Source organism: Lagopus leucura, unplaced genomic scaffold (assembly GCF_019238085.1).
Source record: "Lagopus leucura isolate 7727_CA_CO unplaced genomic scaffold, USGS_WTPT01 Super-Scaffold_100159, whole genome shotgun sequence".
Taxonomy (NCBI): domain Eukaryota; kingdom Metazoa; phylum Chordata; class Aves; order Galliformes; family Phasianidae; genus Lagopus; species Lagopus leucura.
Genome location: NW_024962335.1, coordinates 8,796,183 through 8,823,907, shown reverse-complemented (window position 1 = coordinate 8,823,907; position 27,725 = coordinate 8,796,183). Strand labels below are relative to the sequence as shown.

Here is a 27,725-nt window from a genome sequence, read left to right as displayed (position 1 = left end):
CCAAGTGATAAATGCATACAAATAAGATAAATGCATGCTTGATACTAATCATACTAATCAGCTGCTTTTTGTTGCTGTTGTTTGCTATGTTCCTTAGGAAAATGTTATTTCACAAGCCTACTGTGAGAATGGTACTGGGTGCCCAAATGTATTTCCGATTATTATGGTGGAAGTGCATGCATGGATTTAGTTATTTTCCTTCTTTTTTGAGGGCATATGTTTTGGGAACTGAAATTTGGGTGTGTTTGAACTGTAATCCCAACCCTCCTTCCTACTGCCTATTTCCTGTCCTCAGATGCTCACTTAACCTTTCTCCTTTTTGTGGTTTCTTCCACTTCAGCACAGGGGTATGCAACTTTCAGTACTTCTCAGGGGGATTTCATCGTTCATTAAAAAAATTCAGCACTTTGAAGACATAAAATATGCATATAGGAAATGCTAAATATTTTTACAGTGGTGCAAGGAAAAGGTTGGTTTCTGAATTTGAATTCATTACCTTCTGTAAAATTAATGTTCCTTTTGTATGGCATATCAGTACCTTTGCCATTCAAACATTAATGAGTGCAGAACTGAGTAATGACTTTTGCACGGCTGTACTTCCCACTGGCCATTCGTACATTCAAGAGACATTCACATTATCATTTGCTGCTGGTCCTCTTTTAATAAATCAAGTCACCTCTACTTAAAGGCAATTTAAATCCTACATCCTCCAAACCATTAGTTCTGGAGGTAAGAAGCAGAGACCGGGACCCAGAACTTGTCTCTTGCAGGTGAGTGCTTCAAACTGACTTTATGCACTCTTCTTTCTCCAAGGACTTAAGGAAGACTTCCCTTCATTTATAATAGGGGTTGAAGACAGCCTGTCTTCTGCTGCTTTAACCCAGGGAGGAGGAAGGTGATACACGTAGGTGTGAATTCCCTTGGCTGGAGCACAGCATCAGATTCAGAGCTCCCAGCTCTTGGAGTGAGTGCACCATCCCACAGGGCTCTCTTTGGGATGGGAGGAACAGGGTGGACAGCACGGCATGTGTAAGAAAGGATTGATTCCCTGCCTTTTTTAAAGTGTGGCAACTTAAAGCTTGCATATGCACTTACTGCAGCATCATGTTACCTATTCCTGAGTTAGCACCAAGGCAGCTGTAGCTGTATTGTGTATTTATTTATACCAGCCTCTGGCAGGAGGCACCAGGCACTCCTAAGGGCAGGTCCTCAGCAGAGGCAGAACTGGAGGACAACCTCAAGGTAGTGAGAACTGGCTGTACAATACAACATCCTGGCAACCCTTTACCACCACCCTCAGTGCTGGAGAGAAATGAAATGTCTATTAGTTTGCAGTGCCGAGCTGATTTCCTTACCACTTTCAGGACCTCAGATAGTGCATCCAAACAGCACTGAAGGATGTTTTCTTGACTGCCAGATGCTTTGGGATGCTGCACCTGGCATGGAAATGCCTTCACTTTTACTCTGTTCTTGAAAAGCTGAAGCATAGCCTCTGATAGGCATCACAGTGATGGGCGTGGATGGAGCACCCAGAAGTAAGCTGACATGCTTGACACACAGAGGAGGGGAAAAAGATAACTAGTGCCAAGTGGTGAAATATCTTAATAGCGTGCAACAGGAGTAGCTGGAGGGGTGGGTGCTGCTGACCCTGCACAGTAAACACCTGTGCATCACAGGGGTGGTCTGACTGCAATGTAGCAAATTGCAGAGGGTGAGGCAGTGGGTAGTAAACCAAAGCCAAAGTTTTAATTAACTAATTTAATTAATTAATGCTGTTAAAACATAGAACTTTGCTTGTCACTGAGCAAAAGCAAGGAACTTCAAAAACAAGATAGAGAAGAAGAAATTAACTGAATATGGGAAAATTTAAAAATTATTGAAGCTGGGAAAAGGATGTGTGTGCATGCACTTGAAATCATGAAATAAGGAATGATAACAACATTAGGCAGCCACCAGCCTGTCTGGTAGTTCAGTCATCTGTCTAAAGGGTGCCAGTCTGCCCAGTGCTGACCAGAGCTGGTGGCCCAGTCTGCCGCCAGCCAGGCAGCCAGGTTTCAGGCTGCTAAAGGTAAGATCAAGAGCCCTATTTCTGAGTGGAATTGCATTTTCAAGGGTTATCTGTTCTGAGCATTGATGCTGAATTCCTGCTGCTGCCAAGGACCAGCAGTCCACACTCTGCTGCTGTTAAATTACTGATATATTAATCGCTAGATATTCTGGATGCTGCAGTTGAATTTTTCATGCATCTCTACTGCCTTTTGTTGCTGCCTGCCTGAGATACTGTGGGCAGTTGCTTTGTTTTAGTTGCCTGGCTACTGTAAAATGTTGTCTTAGCTTTTGCTGAGGTGCCACAGATGCTTTCTTGATGACTGTCCAAACAAGGAAATATTTAATGGATGCTGGTGAACACTGCACTTGCCTATCTCTGTTGCTTTTGTTAGAGATGCTGCAGTATGCTTACTTTGCTTGGCCTACTACATGCTATCTATAAAACAACATAGAAGGTGGAAAGAAACTTTTTTATTGCAAAGTGGAGCCATGGTCAATACCAAAGGTAATATTATCTGTATCTCTATATGCAAAGGAAATGTTGTTGGAAGGAGATGGTGGCTGACTGCTTCACTCCATTGCAATTCTTTTCTGATAATTATTACAAAGAAAACTAATCTTTCCTGTTGACTATATTGCAGTGCTTTTCCCTTCCTCTATTGTGAAAGTCTCCAGCAGAGTGAGATTCAAATATTGAAGCTTAATTAGGGGTGTTGACTTCAAACTTCCTCCCTGCTGAAAGCTGAAAGTAACCAATATTTCTTCTACTCTCTGCGTTTTCTGCTTGTGCCTGCATAACTTTATCTCTTTACATCACCAGCACTTGTGACTAAATTGTTTTCTTGTACTCACAGTTTGAAGCCTCTTCTAACATCACTGGATAAGCTATGTTTCCTTCCAGTCATCCAAAAATATTCTATCAGCAAATAAAAAAAAAAAAAATACTTTTAACAGCTGTTTTACTTCCTTCTTTAATGTTATTGCAAGCCTTTTCTTAATTATTCCTGCCTTTTGGCAGTTGCGGTGCATTAATATTTACAAGATGAGATGTAGTTTTCTGTTTATATTAGCAGTCCTCTGTCTGTGAGATCTGGACCAACCAGAATGCAGGATATCCTTTCTCATCGATCCATCAGGTTCATAATGTAAGATACAGTGATAAATGGCTATGTTGTCACTCTATGGATGTACAGTCTGTCGCCGTGCTGTTCTCCTCGGGTGTCATGTTGTTGGAATTACAAAAAAAGTTTGTAACCTGTCCACTCTCCTTTGGGACTCTGTGTGCACGCATCGTGTATCGTGCCGTGTGGTCAGCATATGTGGGCTGTATGATGCGCATACAGGATGTGGAGGTGCCAGCAGACGTCTTGCTCGGTGGGAGCTTTGATTTCTGTTCTTGGTGTTGTTGTTTGCTCACTTCTTCAAAGCGCGAAACAGTGTAAACAGCGCAGTTTGCACAGTTTCAGCCCCACAGTGTGTTGTGCTGCCCTTTCTGTCTTAATCTATAGGCTTTGCCCAGCTGAGGAACGTGCTGTGTTTGCAAAGGCAGTAAGGCACCTTTTGGAAATCAGAGGTAGCACAGGCAGTGCTCTGAATTTTCATAACTTCTGTGACAAAGCCTCATGTGCTGTGCAAGTGAAAGCAGAGTTGGTTATATCTGTACTGCAGTGTGGTGAGCACAAGAGTCAGGAGTTCAGACTTGGCCAAGCACAGCTTGGTTCTGAGGTTCATAGAATCATAGAATGGCTTAGGTTGGAGGGGACCTTAAATATCATCAAGTTCCAACGCTCCACTGTGGGCAGGGCTGCCCCCCACCAGCTCAGGCTGCCCTGGGCCCCATCCAGCCTGGCCTTGGGTGCCAACAGGGATGGGGAGCCCACAGCTCTCTGGGCAGCCTATGCTGGTACCTCACTGCCCTGCAAGTAAAGAATTTCTTCCTAACATCTAACCTAAATCTCCCCTCTTCTAGTTTAAAGTGATTCCCCCTTGTCCTGTTACTATTAGGCTGTGTAAAAGTTGGTTCCCCTCCTGCTTTTAAGCTACTTTCATGCCCTGGAAGGCCACAGTGAGGTCTCCCTGGAGGAGGGAGAACCTATAGATGTTTCTGTTATATAACTGCCTTCTCTCAGTATTTCTGGCAGGGAGAAGCCATTTTGGCTACTGAGCTTTCGTCTTTTAAAACATAAGTACACCATGAGCCCATTTCCATAATTTCAAAAAATAAATATAAAAACAACTAAGAGAATAATAAGGAAATAATTAGGATTTGACTGGCCTGCAGAACATTTAAAATTCTTACAGAGCAAAAATTATTAATTTTTCAGCAAAAAGCAGAATATCTGTGTGTTCCAATTTACTGTTGTCATGGTAACTGATGCATGTTCCCATAACTAGTCATGAAGCCTCAACAGGTGAAGAGTTACAAGATGTAGGCCTTGATAAAACGAATATGTTCATGCCACTAAAAAACAGGCATGCTTTTCCAGAGCAGGGATGTTTTTTAACTCATCATTTTAATATAAAGATGAGGCAGGAGTTAGATTTTATAGAATTTAGTGAGATTTAACTACCTCTGATCCAGGTGCCTTTAATGCAAGTCAAATATGGTTTTCAGGGAATGAGATGAACTAAAATAATCTGTGCCACACTTGTAAAAATGGCCGAATAGTACTAATCTACTTCTGCAGTTCATTTGACATCAAGTATCTAACCCTTCCAAGAGCCCTGAAGTGCACATTCACTCATTTTCTGGCTAACGCACTGCAAGGGCATGAGAGATTGGTCTTCAAATCCATACCCTTTGTGGTAAAAATTTGTCACTGTAAAAGCATTGGAACTCATCCATTCTGGCACCTTGTTTGAAACAGCTTTGAGATGTAAATTCTTTACCTGCAAAACGTGGAACAAAGCATCTTTTTTCTCAAGGTGACTGAGGCCAGCGAGAGGAAAGACACTGGCTAGAGACCCTGGGAGGCAGGAACACCAGAGCACAGGCAGCACAACGAAAACCATGTGAGGAATTGCACAGCTGTCTGACGAGCTGTGAAGTGAGATGAGGAATAAATTATCTCCTGCCTTTCCACTTTTCAAACAGATTAAAAAAAATCTCCATACCTATATTGTCTCATAAAAAATGCATAAGCTTAAACGTTTGATTATTTCTTATAATTGCAAATTAAATATTCAAACAAGACAACCCATATCCTATAAGTATTTTGAAAAACTAAATTAAATATCATAGTTGGTCCTGCAAAGTCATTTACAAATGTTTCCACAGTGCTTGAAAATGTTCGAGTGCTTATTAAAGGCCTGAATCTCAGTGCATCAACCGTGAGCTGTTTGACACCAGCTCCTCAGATTTGCAATTAGTTGTAATTCATATTTTTCTGCCCCCGGACTTCATCTCAGCTCTTCTCTAGGTCAAAGATCTTCTTGCACCTTTGTATTTTAACTGGAGTTAATTGCCATCATGACACAATCATAATCATCCTAAGTCTCAGAGTTTTAGTATCTGACTTTTGTGAGTGAGCTGAAGAACTTCTTTTTCTAATAGAGGTTTTTGGTTTTTAAGCCCAGATGAGATTTTGAAAAGTATTTCAGCTGCCTTAATGCTGTTTAAATGTTTTTCTTCCCCTTCATTTAAAAAAAAATTTTTTTAAAGGAAATCAGATGGGGAAGATCTAATTGGAATATATAATAGAAATTATACTTCTAATGATATTTGGCTTTGGAGAGTATCTTGTTGTAACTCAAACTAAGATCTGAATACAAGCAACAATACAGTTTAAAAACTTAAGAATCTTGAAAACAAGAACTTTGAAAACAAATAAAGGAAAATGAGACCAGAAGCTGCTTCTATTGAATATAAAAACACGTTTTATGTAGTTACAAAAGAAGTTTTTCTGACTATGTATGACTCTTCATCCTGCTACATAGAATCATAGAATGGCCCGAGTTGAAAAGGACCACAGTGATCATCTAGTTTCAACCCCCCTGCTATGTGCAGGGTCACCAACCACCAGACCAGGCTGCCCGGAATCATCTCCTACATCCATCTTAATAACCTATACCTATGATATTTGTGCAGTTGTCCCTAGTAGCTGCTCTCTCTGCAAACTGTACAGGAGTACGTGAATGTTCTTCAGCTGCAGACATCTGTCAGGAACAGCAGAAGTTCACTCTCTTTGCCTTCCCTAAATCTCAGCAATATTGTGCATCTAGATCATCCTAGAGACACATATGGCAACCGTACTGATTTTGTTTTGTCTAGTATAAAAGGAGGAAATATTTGGATGACTGTATGTATTTATAGAGTAGTTAATGGATACAAATGTACAGTTTCCTCACAGGCCCTCTCCAAGTGTGTCATACACTGGTGTTATCAGCCTGATGAAAGATTAATTTTTGTTTCCTCATGGTTATTGCTTCCTAGCTCCTGTATTAAATTGAACCAGTATGAGAGATAGTCAGTTCCTCTTGTCACCACACTTTATCTATAGATGGAAAGAACACAGTTCTCCATGCATTCACTCCCTTTTGTATGAAAGATATTAAAACTGTAAAATGATGCATTCATTTTACTCCTTATGTACCCTTCTTAATTCATCAGGAGCGTCCATTTTCTGTACATGAGGACAGGCACAAGCAGTCCAGCGCAATGAAAGGTTTTGGAGCACTACCCCATGTCCCTTATTCTGTAGAAATCCTGCTCCTCCCTGACTGTCATCTCTGGGCTTCCTCAGTGGAATGACAGATGGTCAAAAGATGTACTTTTATCGTTTCTCTCCTGAGTTCACTCCTGTTCCATTGTTATAACCTTTTGCTAATTGGTTAGAATGTACCTCCCGAGATCGGTTTCCTTACACAAAAAATGCAGGAATATGTCTTCATTGGGGAAAGAAAAAAAAAAAAGTGTTTCCTTAGTTAGGCCTTGAACACTTCATTACAAACAGTTCAGCTTGCTGTGGGAAGTTGTGATGGGTGTAGTCCGCCTGCTCTTGTAGCCAAATGCAATCTGCAGTGTTTTTTTTACATTTACAAAATGCAATTACAATGGTGCAGGCCTTTACCCCTTGTAATATGTTTGAAACCATATTTTGTAAGGAAGCTGCTTCTTAAAGAAATCAAATTCTCAATTCAGATTAAATATGACAAAGGGTTTTATAATTTAGTGGTCAGAAAGATTTGTTTGTATGGATACAGAATGCCAAAACTAAAGCAATTACTACTGCTTCCCTTTTGAGGTTCAAGTAATAGCCCATAGCAAATGAACAACTTAACTAGGCAAAAAAGAAATTGTAACGCTGTATAATTTGTAGATGTACTAATAGTGTCAACATCAAGTAAGTTCAACTTGTTTTATGATGCTCACTTACTTGAAGTTTCCATAGGGTAATATTGATGTTTCCAGATTTATCTCTTGCTTTTCATTGCAGAGTTGTGCAAATGTGTGTCATTTCATTATTTTGTGACACCTAAAAATGATGTATTTGTTTTGTTTACTCTGTCTCGATTTAATTAGTAGGATGTGATGGTTTGCCAGACTTTTGAATGTCTTCAATAAGATTTTTTTCATGTGTTTTGATGCTTGAACAACTTCTTGATATAGAAGTCTTAACTTCTAGCCATAGTCTGTGTGAAATGATGATATCAGTTTCAACACGTTGTAACAATATTACATGCACAGAAAATATACAGATATATATGCAGGTAAAGAAAGAAGTAGGATAATCCAAGTTGAAATAATCATCTTGAAGAAGGTAAAATAGTTAGAATAGAGAGAGAAGGTGAAAGGGAGGAAGAAGGATAAGGTGCACAAAATACATAGAGAGAAGAGAAAGGGAATTCTGAGACAGACCAGACTGGAAAAAACAGGGAGGAGTGGGGCTGATGGCAGAGGTAAGAGGTGTTGGGAAGAGTAGGAAGCCCACATCTATGGGATTGTAGATGAAAGTAGCCTCAAAGGGTTCAAAGAGCCCAAATGGCAGTCCATATCCAGTAAAATCATGTCTGAAATATTCAGTGGCAGGTGAGGCCCAGACCAGCTCTGCTGTGCTGTGGGGATTCCTGTACAGCTGCCTGCATTGAAAGGGAGGGTGCCCTCCAAAAGGTTTTGGCAACAAACTACAGTCCTACCCAGTTCCAGGAAGACAACCACACGTCTCAATGAGAGTGATGGTGTGAAAGGGCTAGAAAGTTAGTAACTCTACAAAGAGACATCAAGAGAAGGTGATCAAAGTAAATATTCATAAAGAGATTAAAGAATGGCTCATATCTGAGGAGTATATACTACGTCTGCAGATTAAAGGAAAGTCTGTTATTTAGCCATTTAGGAAAGTTAGTTATCAGTTATATATGCTGGATAACGGAAGAATTTTTCTTGTAAAGCAAAGAACAGAATTTATGAATGGCACTTTTGTGCACCTAATTATTTTTTTCAAGCACTCTCATCCTCATGCACATACTGTAAACAATTATTTTTAAGGAAGATTTTACTCTAAATGTAAATAGATTTCATTATCATTGAACACGCCAGTAGGTGAGTTGAATTATAAATTAAATTATGAAAATTCTGTAACTAAAATAAGTGAATGCAACTTCTACATGGCTCTATATGGATAAAAAAAACTTTAGTGTTAATTGGTCACAACAACGGAGAGCTACTTTATAGTGAATTTGACTGCAATTTTTTTTATATCATGAACAACTGTGATTTTCAGACGGGAGACTGGGGAGAGCCTTCAATTACCTTACGACCTCCAAATGAAGCCACAGCATCAACACCTGTACAATATTGGCAACATCATCCAGAGAAACTCATCTTCCAGTCATGCGATTATAAAGCATTTGTAAGTATTTATAAATTCAGTGGTTTGATTTGGAGTAAATCTTAGATTTTGAAAACTTCTTTTTCATTTATACTATTTTATCAATCACTTTAAATGAAACAAAATACTTCCTCTGAAATACTGTAATTGTTACAAATAAGAAACAAGAATGCACAGTACATTTTGCTATGAATTTGGTGATACATATGGCAGCCCACGTAGCAATAGTGATAGAGAAATGACACTATCAGTAAGTGTCTAAGTGTTGTAGAAATGACAGTGAGAGCAAGCACCCCTACTCATCTTCCTTCACAAATGCCTGTCTAGTGTTTATATGACAAATAGTAAAACAACATAATATTGGGATCCTTATGTCTAATTTAATGTTCAGTGCACGTTGTTTAAAATAAGTACTGCCTTGCCTGAATTTTATACACTTATTTTTGGGAATTGGAGCTGGGGAAGATAGAGGTCATGGTCCTTGAAGCAGTGCTTTCCATCCATGGGATGAGGGGACATTCAAACATCACATAAATTGATGATGGCTTGAAGTAGCAGTAGCAGTCAGTTCCTTCAGGGCAGGGAGTATTTATTTTTATGTCCCAGTAGCTGTAACTCATTCCCACTTCCCATCTCTGGAGAAACGGAGCTTCTCTTCACAGCTAAAGATGATTAGTGTTCTCTGGCTGTTACACGTGCTTGTGAAAGCGGGAAAGGTCTTCTGAAGTACAAAAAAATGTATCAGGTTTTTTGTTTTTTAAATGAAAAATGTGTTTCTAAAACCTTGAGTTTGCAGTGTTAATGGGTTGGGGCTCATGCTTCTACAAATCTCAAGACATTCCTCAGCCAACCTATTTAAACTCTTACGTTCTTGCTTTTGGCTTTGCTGGAAAGCACCAGTAAAGTTGCTGAATAGGGTCTTTCATTGTGTTCTACGACACTGCATTCTCTTGAGAGGTGGGCATCTAATGAAGTAAGCCAACATTTCAAAAAGAAGAACGGCTCAGTAGTTCTAGTGCTTTTAGTAGGAGCTAACCATTTGTCCTGGATATGGGTTTTAGATCCTCTTCACTTGAAGGGACTTGGATCCAGGGTTCTTTTTAGAATAATGTTCTCTCTGACAGACAGTAAGGCATTTCTGGGGAGATCTGAAGCTACTGAAACTGTTTTAAAGCATATCCAGAAATACAGACATTAGAGACTAAGTAAGCACAAGTGACACACAGCCTGGATCCCTCTGAGGAGGGGCAGAAGGGGTGCTACAGACTATCTAAAGCACATCTTTATCTTCCATTTGGCCTTCATGGGGTAGAAATTGCCATGAATGCAGTAACCGTCCATGGTCAGTAACTGGAACCTCTCACCTTTCCCAGCAAGTGATGTTCTTAGGCTTGCTCTCTTGCTCTGCAGCATGTCAAATTGAAAAGGAAGCTTAATGACTTCAAGTTTTTTTTCAAATAATTTTCATAGTTATTGAATAAGTTTACCTGGAGTACCTCTTATCTCATTACTTGATCCAATAAATTCATGATTGGATGTAATCTTTGCACTAGGTTGAAAGGCATATGAGTCACTGAAGAAAGTTGAGATTAGAAGGAAAGAAGTAATATCACAATATCCAACATAGTGGCGTTGAAGGAGACATTTTCTTTCCTAAGGACCATGCATCAATACATCAACTTAGCTCCCTCCGCTGTAATACCTGAGCTTTATAAAGTAAAATCCTGTGCTAGAAGTTAGTAATGATGGCAGTTTCATTGTATGTGATATCACTCAGTTGAGCTGACATCCTCTACATTGCTCCCGTATGCTGTGTCTTTAAGAAGGAACATTTCTGAAAGGAAAGCAAAATTCCCTCACAGAATTTCAGATTCTTCTGACAACTAAATTGCACAGTACTTTTGTGATTTGTTTGTCTGTTCTTCAGTCCACTCTGAGAAACACTTTTGAATGTCTGCAGCTGAAGATTTTTGTGTTGTGCAGATGGGACCAGAGCTGCCCAGCTCTTCTCTTCCTTCCTATTGTTATGCAATGAGCTCAAGAGCAGTGTTTTTGCTTTTTTTCCCTGATGCCTGCCCAAAGTAGCTTTCAAGTTTTACAAGCAATTCCAAACTGTTGTGCCACAGCCTATTAAAAAATAAATTTTAAAAGTTGAATTTAACTGAATTCTTCCCATAAAAAGTCAAAGGATTCCGAAGGTCAGACAGCAAAGTTTCCAGAAAAAAAGATACATTTGGACTTAGTAGGCTTTTGTGTAAATTTCTAATTTCTGAACTTTTTAAAATCGGTTGCTCATCTGTGTTATCAAGCTATCCCATCAAATTAATGCCCAAAGCCCTATTCATGTCACCTTCAAGGCCCCAGCTGGACTCACAGCTGCTAGGCTTACAAACCTTTCACATCTGCAGTCCTTTAGGAATGTCCTTTATTTGTTCTTTTCCGCCTGTCCTTATCTAGTAACAGGGTTGTTGCTCACCCTTCTGGTTATAATGCTCTGTAAATTGTTGTTCACTAATCACCATCTTGCTACTGTCTATGTTGAAATATTAACACATTTTCTTTTGGGTCAGAGATTGCTGCAGTATACAGTGTTAACTGAAGGGTTTCCAGAAAATATCTCAGTCTAGGTCAAGAGACAAGAGAGTCAAACCTCTCTTGTAGAGAAGTAGTTCAGTTCCGAATTGCTTTCAGCTGTAACAAGTTATTTTTGATCAGTTTTTTGTTTAACGTGAAGATGGTTCACCCTCTGACTTAGGTTAGAAAAGACCTCCTCGAGGTCATCAAGTCTGGCAGTCAACCTGAACTACCAAGTCCCATCATTAAACCATATCCCATGCCACCTTTTAACTTAAACAGCCTTACGGTATTTCTAGGGGAAATCAACGTGACAGAATGAAGTGGCCCTGGCAGCAGTGCTGAGCTGCAGCATCCTCTGGGAGGAGGCTTTTGCCTTTGATACTTTTGCTCTTCCCGGAGCTCACCTATCTGTTTCTCAGAAGTGATGTGACATCTTCAGCTCCTGTGTTGCTTACTTAGGATGGAAGACTTGAGAAAAGCCATGGCATTGCAGTGGGAATGCAAAGAGATATCTGTGTTCCTGGGGAGGAGAAGAGAAGCCTGCTGTCATAGAATCATAGAATCCTTAGAGCTGGAAGGGACCTTTAACGGTCATCTAGTCCAACTCCCCTGCAATAAGTATGTACATCCACAGCTAGATGAAGGCCGGACCCAACCTCGCCTTGAAAGTCTCCAGGGACAAAACATCCACCACATCTCTGGGCAACCTGTTCCAGTGCCTCACCACCCTTACTGTAAAATACTTTTTCCTTACATCCAACCTAAATCTACCCTCTCCCCTGTTCTATCACCACAGACCCTGCTCAAGAGTCTGTCCCCTTCTTTCCTGGATACTGAAAGGCCTCTGTCAGGTCTCCCAGAGCCTTTTCTTCTCCAGGCTGATCAGCCCCAGCTCTCTCAGCTTGTCTTTGTACTGGAGGTGTTCCATCCCTTGGGTCATTTTTTTTTGCACTTCTCTGGACATGTTCCAACAGGACTGTCTCTCCTGTACTAAGGACTCCACATCTGGATGCAGTACTTGTGGTGAGGCCTCATCAGCAGAGTAGAGGGGCAGGATCACCTCCCTCGACATGCTGGCCGCGCTTCTTTTGATGCAGCCCAGGATATGGTTGGCTTTCTGGGCTGCAAGGGCACACTGCTGGATCATGTCCAGCTTGCCATCCACCAGTACCTCCAGGTCTTTTTCAGCAGGGCTGCGCTCAATCCTTTCATCCTCCGGCTTGTGTCGGTAGTGGGTTTTGCCTTGACCCAGATGCAAGACCTTGCGTTTGGGTGATTTGTTGAACTTCAAGAGGTTCACCTGAGCCCATTGCTCAAGCCTGTCCAGATCCCACTGGATAGCATCCCATCCCTGTGGTATGTTGACGGCACCCCACAGCTTGGTGTCAGCAGCAAACTTGCTGAGGGTGCAGTTGACTCCACTGTCAATGCCATTGATGAAGATATTAAAAGAGTATCAGTCCCAGCACTGACCCCTGTGGGATACCACTCATCACTGATCTCCATCCAGACACTGAGCCATTGACCACTACTCTCTGGACTAGATCCTCCAGCTAGTTCTTCATCAGTTGAACAGTCCACCCATCAAATCCATATCTTTCCAATTTGGAGAGAAAGATGTTTTGGGGTACCATGTCAAAGGCCTTACTGAAGTCAAGATAGATGACATCAGTGGCTCTTCCCTTGTTTATTGATGCAGTTACACCATCATAAAAGGCCACTAGGTTGATCAAGCAGGATTTGCCCGTGCTAATTTTCCCGTATCACCTTGCTTTCTTCCGTGTGCCTTAGCTTAGCTTCTAGGAGGATCTGATTCATGATTTTCCCAACATAGAGGTGAGACTTATAAGTCAATAGTTTCCGGGGTCATCCTTTTTATCCTTCTTAAAAATGGGAATGATGTTGCATTTTTTTCCAGTCACCACAGCTCACTGCCATGACTTTTCAAATATCATTGACTGTGGCTTGGTGACTACATCGGTTAATTACATCAGGATCTAGGATGCATCTCACTGGGACCCACTGACTAGTACATGTTCAGGTTCCTCAGGTTAGTCATGAACCTGATCTTCTCTTACAGTGGGAGGGATGTTGCTTCCCCTACCCCCTCTTACCAAACATTTGATGGTTGTGTGACAAGCAGTTATCTGAGAAGACTGAGGCAAAAAAAAAAATAAAGTACCTCAGCCTTCTCCTTGTCTATTGTTACCAGCTTGCCTGTGTCATTCACTAGAGAGAGTATACCCTCCTGGACTTTCCTTTTTCAGGTACCTGTAGATGTTTTTCTTGTTCTTCTTGGCATCCCTGGCAAGTTTAGTTTAAGCTGGGCCTTGGCTTTTCCTGACCCCCATCCCTACACAGCCTAGCAGCTTCCTTAAACTATTCCCATGGTACCTGTCCCTGTTTCTATTGCCTGTGCATTTTCTTCTTCATCTTCAGTTTGACCAGCAGATCCCGGTTCAGCCATGCTGGTCTCTTGCCTCCCTTTCCTGACTTGCTGTCCTCTTCCTCTTTCATTAGTTAAGCCAAATCCACATGTGAAATATAGAAACACAGAATCATCCCTTGTTCACAGAGCTATACAAACACATGCGCATAAATGAATGTGCACACCTGTAGTGTGTACAGGAGAAAACACCCCTGTGCAGCCCCGTTAACAGTAACAAGACCACTCTACACCAGCTGACAGGGAGGATGTAGCCAGCTCCATGCCCAACAGAGCAGTGCAGTCCACTCTTGGTGGACAGAGGTACAGAGTTCCCAGAGCAATAGCTCCAGTGGAGCAGAGCCTGCTGCCAGAGTGTGGAAGGTGCTCAGACCAGCACATCACATTGTGAGGAAGAAGAGTTAGGAGAGGGGACTTGTCAGGAAGGCACAACTTTGCATGCCCTGGGATGGCAGCTTCTAGCAGGCTGAGCCAGGGCCCAGAACTCTGTGTTGCCTCTCACTCTGCCTCATTCAGATTCACTAACAGCTTTGAAATAATAGTCCAAGGTCAGCCTTTTCTTAGGAAAAGATAATTGTTTAAGCTAGTTTTCATCTCGGATCTGTTTTCTGTTTACTGACATCAAGCTCTGTTTGCCCATAGAGTGGCTACAGATTGAATACAAAGAGGTTAGCATCTCTGCTGCCCTTCACATCCATGATTGTACACAGAGTGATACGAGTTTGGCAGATAGCAGCAAGAAGAAAGCAGATTCTCCATTTTGTAGTCAAATGGCATTTTTTGGATGGAACCTGCAGTGCTTGATTGTTGCTTGAGTGGTGGAGATGATAAGCTAGAATATTTCAGGTGCTGTTTCCGAGGGCTCTGGCTGATTTAACACTGCTGATGCTGTGCATTCCTGTTTCATAGGTTGATTAGCACCATTTTAAGTGATCTGTCAGAGAACTGCAAGGTAAAACCACACAATATTGAACTGTCTGGTACCACTGTGGTTTTTGAGACATTTTTAGTGCATTTCTGCTTATGTTTGTCTGTTCTGAAATTTCAGCTGTGTGAAGTTTAATGGATTTTTATTTTAGTATTTAGGTTCTATGCTGGTAAAAGAGCTAAGAGGCACAGAATCAACACAGGATGCATGTGCAAAGATGAGGGTAAGTTATTGAATCTACTTCTTTCTTTAATCCTTATAGTATTAAATCATGTTGGCTGCTGATTACTTGTCTGGTACCTTTTTTGGTCTCACAGTATTATGTTATGCATTTGTTTTCCTCTGCCACTGGCATTCATTAGGAAGCCTGTTGGAGTAATAGCAGAATTTGAAGGTAGATTTTATTTTGCATGTGATCTAAGAAAAGCAAGTGCATGTGTTATGTCCTTTATTTTCTCTTCAATCTTTGAGACTGTTTCAGAGTACTTCTCACATGTTTTAAGCGTGGCTAATAAACAGAACTGATTTATAGCTCATATATGATAATGGATTTAATTTACTATCAAATATATGCTAGTAGGTATATTAATGTTTCCAAAGTTATTGTTCTTTACATTATATGGCATGATGTCTACATCATGCAGATGCCTGTACCCACATTAGTATTCTCATGTAGTATGAATTGCTGTTGCTTTGGTTGGAAGATGAAAAAGGTACTAATAAAGTTTGATCTTTAGTTTGATTAGTGGAACAGTAGTTTGGCTTCCTTCAGTCTTGTAAGAATATGTTATACTGTTGCTCTTTGGCCTGATTTTGGTTTCTAGGAAATTACTATGAGGTTTGGTCTGTCCTCAACATAGTGCTGCCAGGAACTGAAAACAGCACCAGACCAACTCCATTCCCAATTGTATTTGGAGTACAAATGCTCATAGTTATAGAGATAGAGCATATTGTGGTCTGGCATAATTAATTAATTGTTTGATGGTCTGCTGATGATGTAAAATTATGTAGTTGAATGAGTGAAATCCTTTATTTTGTGGATCATAGGTCTTTAAAGCAAGATGCCTCTGAGCACTAGCTATAGCATTTGGATTAATTATAGAGCCAGAAAACATGTAAAATGTATGCAGTCAGACAGCCATTTTTTATTGGTTACATATCTACCATGCTCAGACTACTGTACAAGCCATGTAAGCTAAAGGCTAACAGTAACTCGTATTTACTAGGTTGCCTGAAGATCTGTTGTTTCTTGGCTAATTACATGCTAATTATTATTTACCTGGTATTAAACTTCTCTTATTAAAGCAATAAACTGACACGTGAAGACATATAGTCACATGCACTTGTTCTGGGAGAATAACAGAGTCTGCAAGTATACCATCTTCCAACTCTGTTTTCGAACTGTATAATATAGCATTTCAGATTTTTAGGATGCAGATCTTAGGGCAGAATTTGACACCATAGCAGCATATGACATCTTCAGTAAGTTATGTGACTGAACTAGGAAGCTAAACATCAAAAAAGTCACTCAATAATTTATAGCACTTTTAGGGTTTTTTTTAAATATGCTATGAGCTTGGCAAATTTAAATTATGTACCTGAAAAACTGTTTGAAAACTAGTTTAATTTAAAGGTGTTGGTTTATTTTTTCCCATAAAAATGATGGAGTTAAATGAACAGTCTACAGAGCCATACAGGGCACTTACATATACATTATCACTGTATGATAATCTGTGTATATTCTTTTATATTCTATTTTGAAACCATTATGCTGAGAGAATATTTGCCAGTTTGAGTGATTTTTATTTTTTTTTTATTGCAATGAGATTTGAATGAAACAATCCTAAATCAGGATTTCATCTGTCCTTTCTAGGTAGTCCTTTTTATCATGTTCCTATTCAAATCAGAAGCAAAAAACACTGACTTAATGAGAACAGATTATTATCTTAGGAAAAGTATACCAATGATAAAAACATTTGTTCTCTGCAAAACTATCTCCCTGTGGATATATTCTGTAAGGTGGTGTCTCTGAGTTGGGAGTGCAGGTTGTCCTAAGCCATTCTGAACTTTAATGCAATGTTCATTATGGCTAAGTACCGGTGGGATGTCATTGAAAATGTGTCTTCTTTCAGTTATATTTTACTTAAATGTACTGAATGGGACCTTTCACGTAGTAAAAAGAACTGAAAAGCTAGATGCATTATCTTACTGCATCTCAAGTAAGTAATTCTGTCCACTTGTCCAGTCTCTTATGTATAACCTTATTCATCAGTCAGGTTATATGCAAGGCTATATTAATGTGATAGACATTTTCAATTTTTGTATTTGTTTTATTTTTGCATTTATTTCAAAACTATGGCATGCTGAACTTTCTGCTGAAATCTGAAATCTGAAACAAGTTGGGAGAGGAATACATTACCTGAGCCTTGTATCTTGTTGGGGTCCTTCCCAAGAAATTTTTAATCTTTCTGGAGTCTGCTAGATAATGATTTTTTAAGCAGAGTGCATAAAACTTGTCTTGGCCATCCACCCATCCGTTGTGCTTCCCATCATTGTGCTCCAGCAGGGCACACGATGGATTTGTTGGCAAAAAATCATGTGGATGTATTAGATGGAGTTCCATAAGAGAGTAGGGTTATATGTGCTTTTTGTTCCCACCCAAGTGGCAGATCCTTGCAGCCATCCAAAATTACGGATATTTGTCAAGAACTGTGCCTATCAGAGGGATTATACTTTACTGTTCCAATCACTTATTTGTGCTCTAAGAACAGATTTATATTTTATGGTTTCCTATTTGTTTCCAGCTATTTTCTTTCACAGACTCCCTTTGCAATTGACAGTGCTGTCTCCTTATCTCCCTTCCTCACCTGCTGTAAATTGACCTTTGCTATTTGGAGATTAAATCTCACTGTCCTGACCAGGACAGACATATTAATTTTATTTCAGAGATGCCTTCAAGAAATTAGGGGCTCTCATCTTTCTCAGTATGGAACGAAAAATATTACAAGCTGTGTTTGCAGTCCGGTTGCCACCTTCACTTCAAATCACCATAGGAACAGGAAGAGAGAATAAAATATGTTTGCATCTAAACAAAGAAAAGGAGTAAAGTTTAATGGCAGCTGGGAAGAGACTTGTTTTCTGCAGTGGACTCCATCAGGCATTTATACATCTGAATTGTGAATTCCTTGACTCTGTAAAAAGGGTATGGTTTTCTGCTTACTGGCACAAATGTCATAGCGAGGTAGACTCTTTCCTTAAGGTGATGTTAAATCACTCATGTTGGGTACACGGATTGCAGTCTGAACCAATCAGATATTTACTGCAGCAGCTGGGAACTGAGAATCTGTTCTTGGATCCTGACACCTTCCTGAACATAACATATTTTTCTTAGAATTTTTTTTGTTAGCAAAGAGGTTTCAATTTCAAGTCAAAGCTCTGGGGAACTAGTGATGTAATTCTATTCAAAAAGCCTGTGTTTATATATCTTGCTGACTTAGGACCAAAAGTCAAAGTTGGAACTGTCACGAAATCTGTTTCCCATATCTCTGAAGAGGAAGATGGAGCAGAGTTGCCTCTTTCTCTGCTAGCAGAAAAGTGGAATAGGATCTGGAGCATTCCTTCCTTACTCCTTCCTACATAAAGTTGGATGCAGACAGTCTGCTTATTTCTGCTAATCCCTTTCTGCTTCTCAATTCCCATTTTTCCCCTAGAAGTAGAAGAGGACTACTGCCCTTCATAGGCTTCCAGTGAAACTAAAGAGGCAAATACCACATCATGAGCAAATACTGCATTTGAGATCTAGCAGATTCTCTGATTGCTGTGCTCTTAGGGCATGTAGCTCTCTTTCCAGCTTGGCAGGGCCTGCAGTGAAACAGCTGCATGCATACCACTCAAAAGGGAAAAAAAGAAGTGGTGGGAAGTCTTCAGGCCATTCAGTCCTTCTGCATATCCCCATCAGTCCATCCCGTGTTGTTCAGAGGACTGTATGTCCTTGATCTCTGACAAGAATCCAAGGTGCAGGAGGGACACACTGCCCTGTCAGCAGCAGATAATACGTACAGATAATGCAAAAGCAAGGAGATCTCATTCTCAAGCAGATGAGTTGCAGGTGCATCCCCTGTGCAATATTCACATTAATGATGTAGCTTGGAGGCATCCACTAATTGTAGAGAAGTAAACAGTCTTGTACCATGGGGATTACAGATGCTATCATATTTCAAGAGGTATTACATTATGTCAGTGATGCATTTTTAAGCCTTTTAGACTGTGAGAAGTTAGTAAATATTTGTTACAAGGCAGAATGCATTTTCAAAATGAGCTTTAAAACTACTCAGTCAAAAGTGAATTTTGCTTTTTTGTTTCATCTCATACACGGTATTGTCAACGTGATTCATTCAAAACCAAACGTTTAAAAAGGCTTCATAAACCTTACATAAGAAACAGACTTTCAGGTATGATAGTAGGTGGTACCAATACGTGTTTTGAAATGTGCAGTTTGATGCCATTTGGAATTAGTAGGTGCTACCAGTATGGGAAAGTGCTGAATGAAGTGGATTCCAGTGCGTAGTTGAACAGTAACAGTGCCAGCTGTAGTCTTCAGATAGCTATTAAAAAGCAATATAGGACAGAACTAGCAGATTCATTTGCAAAACTAAAAAGCCAAGAGAAATCTTAAAGCTTTACAGGCTCATAAACTTGTAAACAAAATTTACCTATTGTTAGTGATTCAGCACAGTAGAATTCTGTCTTTCCTCTGTGTATTTGCAAGATCAAATATAATGACATATGCAATAAAAGCTATGGGTGAACACGGTTTAATTTTGGTCAGCATGAGAAAGTTGAATAATCTAACTATAGATGTACTTCTGTGCATCTGTCAGGAAATAAATAGATGAGGTGGATTATGCAGTGTGCTATAGTGTATCCAGTGGATGTGCGAGCACCTTAATTTGGACTCCATCCTATGTGTGCATCTTAATTTCTTCTTCAGCTCCTTTGTGCCTGTGTATGTGCACAGAGATGCTGTGTTTTGTACACTGCAAGAATATTCAGAAGTGATAGATTAATGCTCTCAGTTCTGCGTAGAACAAGGTATTGCAGTACAATCTCATCTTGAAAAGATTAAAGGCCCTTTAGCATTGTATGTTTCATATGTGCATATGTTTCTTTTTTAAAAGGAAACAGCTAGTTTGTATTCCTTTATTCACAGAAAGAAAAAGCCCTCTTAAGTCATCATTGACTAATTTGATTTGATGAGTACAATGGCTGGGTGGATTTCAAATTCAATTATCTGGACTTTAGTTTGTATTCTAAATAAACATCTGGCAGTTCTGCATAGCCTTTAGCTCAAAATCAAAAGATGGGAGGAAATGCTTCACTCAGGACAATTTGTAGTACTATAGAGATCTATCTGGAGTCCACTTGTGAGTATTGGCTTTGGGGTTTTTTTCAATAAAACTAAGGAAAATTCATAAGCAGGTTTGGAAACAAAAACAAGAACCCCAGGCTACTCTTTTCTTTTTCATAAAACATCTTCAGAGCTGAGCTTGCTATCTCTTCCTCTGTCCCCCTGCTCCTGTATCCCTTTTTGTGTGTTCTTAAAGAAGGAACTGGATGCAGTTTAGGAAGTTCCTTCTTAAAGAAGGAACTGTCTAAGGCTAGGCAGAGGTTTGGCAACATGCTGTGTAATGGCAGCAATGGGTTCAGATACTGACTCAGAGGATCTTAAATCCCAGCCCTTACTGTGTAAACAATCACTGTGCTAACCAGGCAGTTATGCAGAAGGTGCCTTCATCTTGAAGGAGGTCTCCATTTGGAACGCTGGGTGGAGGAGGGCACTTACTGAATTGTGTGAACCCACTGCTGGCTCCACTGGCTATTTCTCATGGACTGGCCATAAGTACATTTGCAGGAAGCAATTTTTTTTGTAGAAGTCAGCTAGAGAAAAGCAGCAGCTCATTTAGAAAGTCAGGCATGCCAGCGGTGTGGCTGGTGCTCCCACCAACTTCCAGCAACATAGCATGTTTTTGTCTGTAGATACCTTATTTATTCCTATACTGGGACTCCTCTCTCTTCTTTTTCCTTGGAAGTAAAGGGGTATTTTTATTCCTTACAAAAGTCTATTAGCCAAGGAAGCTGCACACAGCTGCCATGCATCAAAATAAAGGAGAGATTTCTATTACTGACTGACTGCCCTTATTCTGAAGAAAAAGAGACTGTGTCTTTCGGGGAGTCAAAGAAACTGAACAAATGTCACATTAGATTTAGCATGGCAGTGTTTGTCTCCATCCTCCCGTGTCTACAGTCAGGCCTGCTTTATTGTTCTTGTGCTTTGTATGGAGTACTTCTATGTCAGCATCTACCTGTCCCATAGGAGGTATTTCAGAAGTGGGACCAAATCTCACTCTGTGGCATGCAGACTTGCTGCATTAAGACTCCTCACTGCAGTGCGCTTGAGGAGACAGGACATGCACATCTGTCCTTATGACCAACAGATCATCTGGCAATGGCAGAGACAGGCAATGGCAGTGAGCCTAGAATATGCTCACTTTTCATCCAGCTGATTATCCTAAAGTTGTTTATTAAAATAAAGAGCCAAAGTTACAGCCACAAACCATGGAGTTCATTATAACTCTGACCAGTTACAGGCTAGTGAGCACCTTGCCCAAAGACAGGGTCCTGTCACTATAATTATTTCTACTTGAGATAAAATCCAGTCCTGCTACCATGATATGAATATGCCTTGGAGCGTTAGACCATATGCCAGTATACATGACATCCTGTGCCAGTCTTCAACTGTAGGTCCTATACCTTTGGCCCAGGTCCATATGCTTCCCATAGAGGCACCAGATGGACAAAAATATTTTGTCATCTCATCATGTCCTCAACAGTGGTGGTCAGAACCTGAAAAGCATGAGAAAAGGAAGTACGGCAGCCTGTGTCCCACCTTCTCAGATTCTAGTCACAGGCACCAGCAGAGATGCCCACTTGGCCTGCACAGACGTGCAAAATGTCTGACCATAAAAGCTCTGGGATGACTGTCAACACCCTAGAATCTAGAGCCAAAGCAGTTACAGTGCCTGAGCAAGTACTATTTGTATTGTATCTCTGAAAACTCACATTGCACGTCCTGGCAGCCACCCCCTCCACCGAAGAAGAAATGAACAACAAACAAATAATATGAGCTCACCATGGCAACTTGCCATGAAACTATTGAAGACTGGAAGCTACTCAGAAATAGTAATTTTATGGTGGACTTCAGTTCATCTGTCACTGGGAGAGGAGTAGGGGGAATAGAGTGTGTGTTTTTTGTGATAGTACTATCCCTTACCAAGGATATTATCCCACTGCCCAACTCTGTTGCAACAAGCATATGCATGTGTCGAGTTGTTTTGCAAAATCATGTTTCTGTGCTGGACTTTTGTCTTTCAGAGCACCTCTGCATGAATGAATCCTGCAGTTATTTTGGTTTGCAGATTGATAAGGGATGTCCACTGCTCCTTACCAGCTGAGACGATTTGGTTTAATGAATTGCAAATGTCCATTGGTCTCTGATTCATTTCCTAATTTGGCATATGCACATTAGTGGTATCTTAATGAGCTATTTCACTCAGATGCCATCTTCTGATGTTCACAGACTTCCTTAAATCTAAAAGATCAGGTCTGCTCTAGACAGATCCCACTGAATGTGAGGTACATAAGGAAGATAATTAAAGTACAAAGAGGATTCTCAGATGGCTGTTGCAACACTGCCAACAGGAAACTTAACCTTTATGGCAAATGGCAGATAGTGCAAGTTAGACCAAAAAGCTAAAGTGAACTCAGTAGACATATTTGTATGGGAGGAGGGGAGGAATTTTGCTGCTAAGGCAGCGAGGAAGGAGGTGATTACAATAATCAAAATGAAAGACAAAGAGCTCTTGAATGTAGCTGTCGGGATAGAAAGAAAGGGCAAAAGTTGGTTGATTGCTGGGTTGCCAGATGATGAGAGTGAAGTTGTCATATTTGTGAATGTTTTGCCTAGATATAAGCATATATGGGGTATATTGCTTGTTATTCTGATGGGTGTATGTACTGCAGTTTCTGTACAGTCAGTGCCAGGCTTTGTGTGCATTGAAATTGTATGTTATGAAAAGAGTCACTTGAGATCTATTATAGAGACACGCAGGTATGTGCTTGCTCTGATTTTAGCAGAGACAGTTTTGTTTTGCACTCAGAAAAATGTGATTCAGATTAGTGTCCTTCTTCAGATTTTGTTAGATTTTTCAGCATGTTTTATCATCGAGAAAAACAAATGCATTTTCAAGAAGCATCCAGGCTTCTGGGTGAAAGAAGCCTTCTCCAGGATAAATTGACAGATGAGTATCTTGTTGTCTGATACTGAACGGTGTGATAGTCCTCCCCATTACATGTATGGGAAAGGCTCTTTTTGAGACTTATATTAGAAATTCTTGCCTTCACTGCATGCAGTACTAATTGTAGAACTTGGTTGGCTGTGTATCTTTGAACGTTATGTTGGCAAAAATGGAGTCGCATTTGATTTGGGCAGGAATGAGATCAGAAAAGAAACTTACTTGCAGTTTTGTGTTGTTGTTTTTTTTTTCTTTTAAGCTTCATTTGTTTTCCGTTTGGTGTTGCCATCACCTATTTTTAGACAGATTTTTTTTTTTTTCCACATATAATCTGTGTTTTCAAGTTTAAATCTTTGTTGTTAAATTTCTCTTGAAAAATACGAAACCGCTGCTGTTACTCATTTTCAGCCTCTCTTGTAAACTTTTAGGATGGCAATTCTAGACGTGGTTGCACCCTCATTCTGTGTGCTGATATTTCTTCATATTTCTTCATATTTAATTATCTGAACTTAGGTTTTCCTCTCAAGAAAATGTCTGCTTGCTTTCTATGATCATTTGTAGATATTACCATGACTGAGCATTTGCTGAACTTTGTCTACATTTTTTATCTATAATAGCTTTGTATAGAATAGTCCTCCCTATAATTGTTTCTACCTTTAAAGAATTCAGACCATCTCTAAACTACGTGATGTTTGTTTTTCCTTTTCTTTCTTCAGAAAACTTAATCCGTAAACTAATCAACAGGTCTTCTGCAGATAATTTAAATGTATTCCAAATACATGCCCAATCTGTTTGCCAGGAAATATCTTAGCTGTGTGCCTCATGCTGAAGGCATGTGTGGAAGAAAAATAGCTTTATACAAAGACATGAACCGTAGGTAAGAGAACCTGGCCATTGAGGGAATGCAGAGTAAGCCTCTGTGTTAATTCATGTGTAAAGCCAACTACAGTAACAACCACGTTGTAGGAAGTGCAGATGGTTTGGCTTTACAAGATTCAACATCAGGCTGACAGGTTGACTGGCAGGCCTGGAGGGCTGTAGGCATATCTCATGTCACAAATATAGCTTCAAGAAAGTGAGAGAGAGAGAGTGAAATATTCGTAAGTAACAACTAATTGCAGCAAAGAAGTAGTTCCACAAAATGTACTGTTAGTTTTTCCAGCTGGGAAGGACAGGAGGAGGAGAAGAGAGGCGGGGGTGAATGGGGCACATCAGATGAATGTTTTAAATGTGTTTATTTTAGGAAATCCCTGATTACGTGACCGGTCACTTTATGTATGGTAAACTTCATTCTCTTCTCATCATGCTGGGAAAAAGGAGAGGTTTTACTATCTATGCTACAAACTGCAGGGTTCTTTTTAGTTTTTTAACTACAAGGCAGCTATTTCAAAAGCCCAAAGATCAGTCAGCTCAAGAAAAGGACAAATATTTGAATAAGTACCTTTTGTTTAACTGAAGCATTTTGTTGGAAGAAGAAGAGAAAAAATGCTGTTTTTTCAGTGCATTACAACTCCAACAGCATCTTCATTTTTGTTCCAGAAGTCTACGGAACAAATGAAGAAAGTGCCAACCATTGTCCTGTCTGTCTCATACAAAGGAGTCAAATTTATTGATGCAACAAATAAGGTATGTGCAATCACTGAATATCAGCTTTGTCTTCCTCTCAGATAGGAATACTTATGAGGTTGGCTCTGTTAGAGCACCGGGCCATAGAGGGGACAGATTTGCACTGTATGCTTCCTTTCTTTTTTCTCTTCTCTCCGCAGTTGATGTAATCTTACTGTCACTCTCCAGAAGCTCTGTCTGGAGGTTGAGTGAAGCACCTTTAATGGCTCAGTTGGAGAACATTGTGTCCAGCCTTCTGATATTAAAAGGCAAACTCATGACAACAGACATTTGGCTAAGGGCCTCTGCAAAATTCTTTACCATATTCTTCCCCGTGCAGTTCCTTAAACATGCAGAAAATACATATATTTTTTCTTCAATACAGTTTTTGGTAAAAAATAAAAACATGAAGATGTATCAATAACCAAAGGTTTTATCCAGAGCCAGACATTATAAGAAACATGAGCCTTAAGTATGTTTTCCAAATGTCAGTGCCTCTCCAACAGCTATTTTCGTGGTACTTCCCATCTGACTCCCTGAACTGCTGCAGCTTCATAACAGTTGTTATTCCATATTGTGTTCATCTTCCTATGTGGTGTGGCAAGGCCTCTGTGCTTTGTGTCTTACATTTCAAAATAGATCCAGCTTTTTTTTTTTATTATTTAATTTATTTATAAGACAGAAATTGAAAGATTGGAGAACTCGGTGATGGATAGAACAATGAGTTATTGCTTAGCCAAGGTAAAATTCTTGTAAAGAGGAGTAAAATAATGCATGGATTTCTCTTCTCTCGTCTTAAGACATCAAGAAAGTGCAAACCACACTGATGTTGTGTGTGAATATAAAATTTTTTTGTGTGTGTTATGTGACTAAAATGCACCAAGCAATATGGAAACTCAGACAACTCGACTATCCCATCAAGTTAATAATGTTTGTAACTGCTTGGTGTTGCTGTGCATTCAGACCACACCATACATCTAACCCAGTATCCTTCAAACTTGACAAAACAGGCAGTTTTTAAAGTGGAAGGTTTTAAGTGAAGGAATGAAAGCAGATTTGTGATCTTCTAATACAGTAGCACTGCCAGGGCTAGAAGATGGCACGAAATAAAAACAAAGCTGAAATATATATTATGTCAAGTCTAAAGTATTTGCCAGAGTAGAGAGGCCAGGGATTCCTGTCAGCTCTTTTTTCTTCCATTAAGTCAAAATGGAACTTCTGTAGCCTTCATTTCTTTTATGTTCTCTGATGTGCTGGACATAAATCAGAACATTGTAATGCTATTAGTTCCAACTTGGATAAAGCTGTTTTCAGCTCTGAAATCTCCTCTATAGTGTAAGGGATGTAACTTCAGTGTCTTTAGGTTTAAAAAAAACTAGATCAGGAGAACAAAAGGAGCCTACAGTACCTCTTTGCACAGTGCATCTATTCTTATGTAAGAAGGAAACTTGAAAGAATTTGGGCAAATAGTATTAGGTGGCTCTAGACCAATCCCACTAGATCTTATGCCTAGTAGTGTAACAGTTGCAGTTGATTGAGATAAATAACACCACAGTCCTGTGTGTTTTCTCAAAGTGGTAGAATGCTTTCTCTTCCATTCAAAATCTGCACTGCCTTTCCCTTCTGTAAAAACCAGGTAATAGCCTGCAGCCCTCCCAGGAGCATTGTTATCAGCCTTGTCCACAGTGTGCTGTACTCAATTCCTTCGAGACCCAAAACAGATTAGCACCAAGGTGAGACCCTATTCTGACTTGTACTGCTTCTGTGCAAGATTATGGTTGGCAGAGCTGGGCACCACTTTGCAATAAATGCATACTTTTAAATGACAAAAATAGCCGGCATTTATGTGCTTGAAAACTCAGCTTTCATTGCTCATCCTTTTACTTTATGCCACCAAGCTAAGAATCTGTATCCTGAGTTAAAGCAGGCAAAGCTTCAGGTAACAAAGAGGCTCTGACCTCATTCCACTAAAGCTATTTCAGTGGCACCTTGAAGTTTGGCATGACACCACTTTGACATGACACCATTTCTTTGCAAGTGAGGCCAGAAAGAAATTGCTGCAAAGACAAAGCAGGCTTTGAGAAATTTCTCATGGATCACAGCTAACCCTAACTGCTGGATAATTTCTGTGTGGAGAAGAATTGTCTAACACAAAGTAGGCAAGTAAAGAGAAGGCTGCTAATCAAAGCTTGGTATCTCAGTGGTGTTGCCTTGGCAGAAGCAGAACTGACTTTCACCTTCCCTGCATTTTCTGAAGCTCTGGAGATTGCTTTTGACAAACTGAGAGATAATTTTTAGAACAACAGTTTTACATTCTCAGTAAAGAGAAGAGCACACCAAGCACAGCAAACTGATTCATGACTTTATAATTTCTAGTAACTAAAACTATTGGTCTGCTGGAGTTCTGACTCTAGGAAACAGCAAATGCATGCATTGAAAACATGTCTAATTTTGAAAGGAAATCAGAGAGGATAATTCGGTAGAAGTTAGAGGAAAACCTATTTCACTGCTAATTTCTGTCTGTGAGATTTATTTGAGACACATTTGAGTTAAAATGAGTATGTTTCCAAACTTCACCTGCTTTAAAATTAAACACTAAAATACAAAGCCCTGTGCCAATCTCAAGCGACCTAGGAAAAGTTGCAGCATAGCAGATCTCTTTTCACACAGCATATAACTTCAGGTAGTTACTTAGTGGCTCATGATTTGGCATAAAAATTGGCATAAAACCTTCCAAGATTTAATTCTTTCTGCTTTTTAAACTGCAGTGTTGATGCTACAACATCAATGAGAGTATATTACAGCTCTATCTGTGGATATCTAAATGCCTGGTTTTGTTAGAATTGTCATTCTCCCTAAAATCTTTCCCGAGGATAAAACTTACAAATTTGAGAACAAAGGAAATAAAGTGCTTAAAGTAACATAAAAAGCCAATAGTCATT

The 27,725-nt window shown here is 39.8% G+C and overlaps 1 protein-coding gene across 12 annotated transcripts in view; it reads left to right on the top strand.

Moving 5' to 3' along the window:
- The window catches only part of ANKS1B (ankyrin repeat and sterile alpha motif domain containing 1B), a 405,586-nt gene that overhangs the window by 365,772 nt on the left and 12,089 nt on the right, over positions 1 to 27,725 (top strand). For 4 of the 12 annotated variants that reach the window (XM_042890340.1, XM_042890339.1, XM_042890337.1 and 1 more), the window contains 4 exons: positions 8,769 to 8,897; positions 14,979 to 15,054; positions 22,987 to 22,994; positions 24,718 to 24,804. In XM_042890340.1, the coding sequence (XP_042746274.1) occupies positions 8,769 to 8,897; positions 14,979 to 15,054; positions 22,987 to 22,994; positions 24,718 to 24,804 (300 nt within the window). Of the gene's footprint in view, positions 1 to 3,119; positions 3,195 to 8,768; positions 8,898 to 14,978; positions 15,055 to 22,986; positions 22,995 to 24,717; positions 24,805 to 27,725 lie in introns of all 12 variants that reach the window. The other 8 variants (XM_042890338.1, XM_042890332.1, XM_042890331.1 and 5 more) reach the window with 4 other exon arrangements.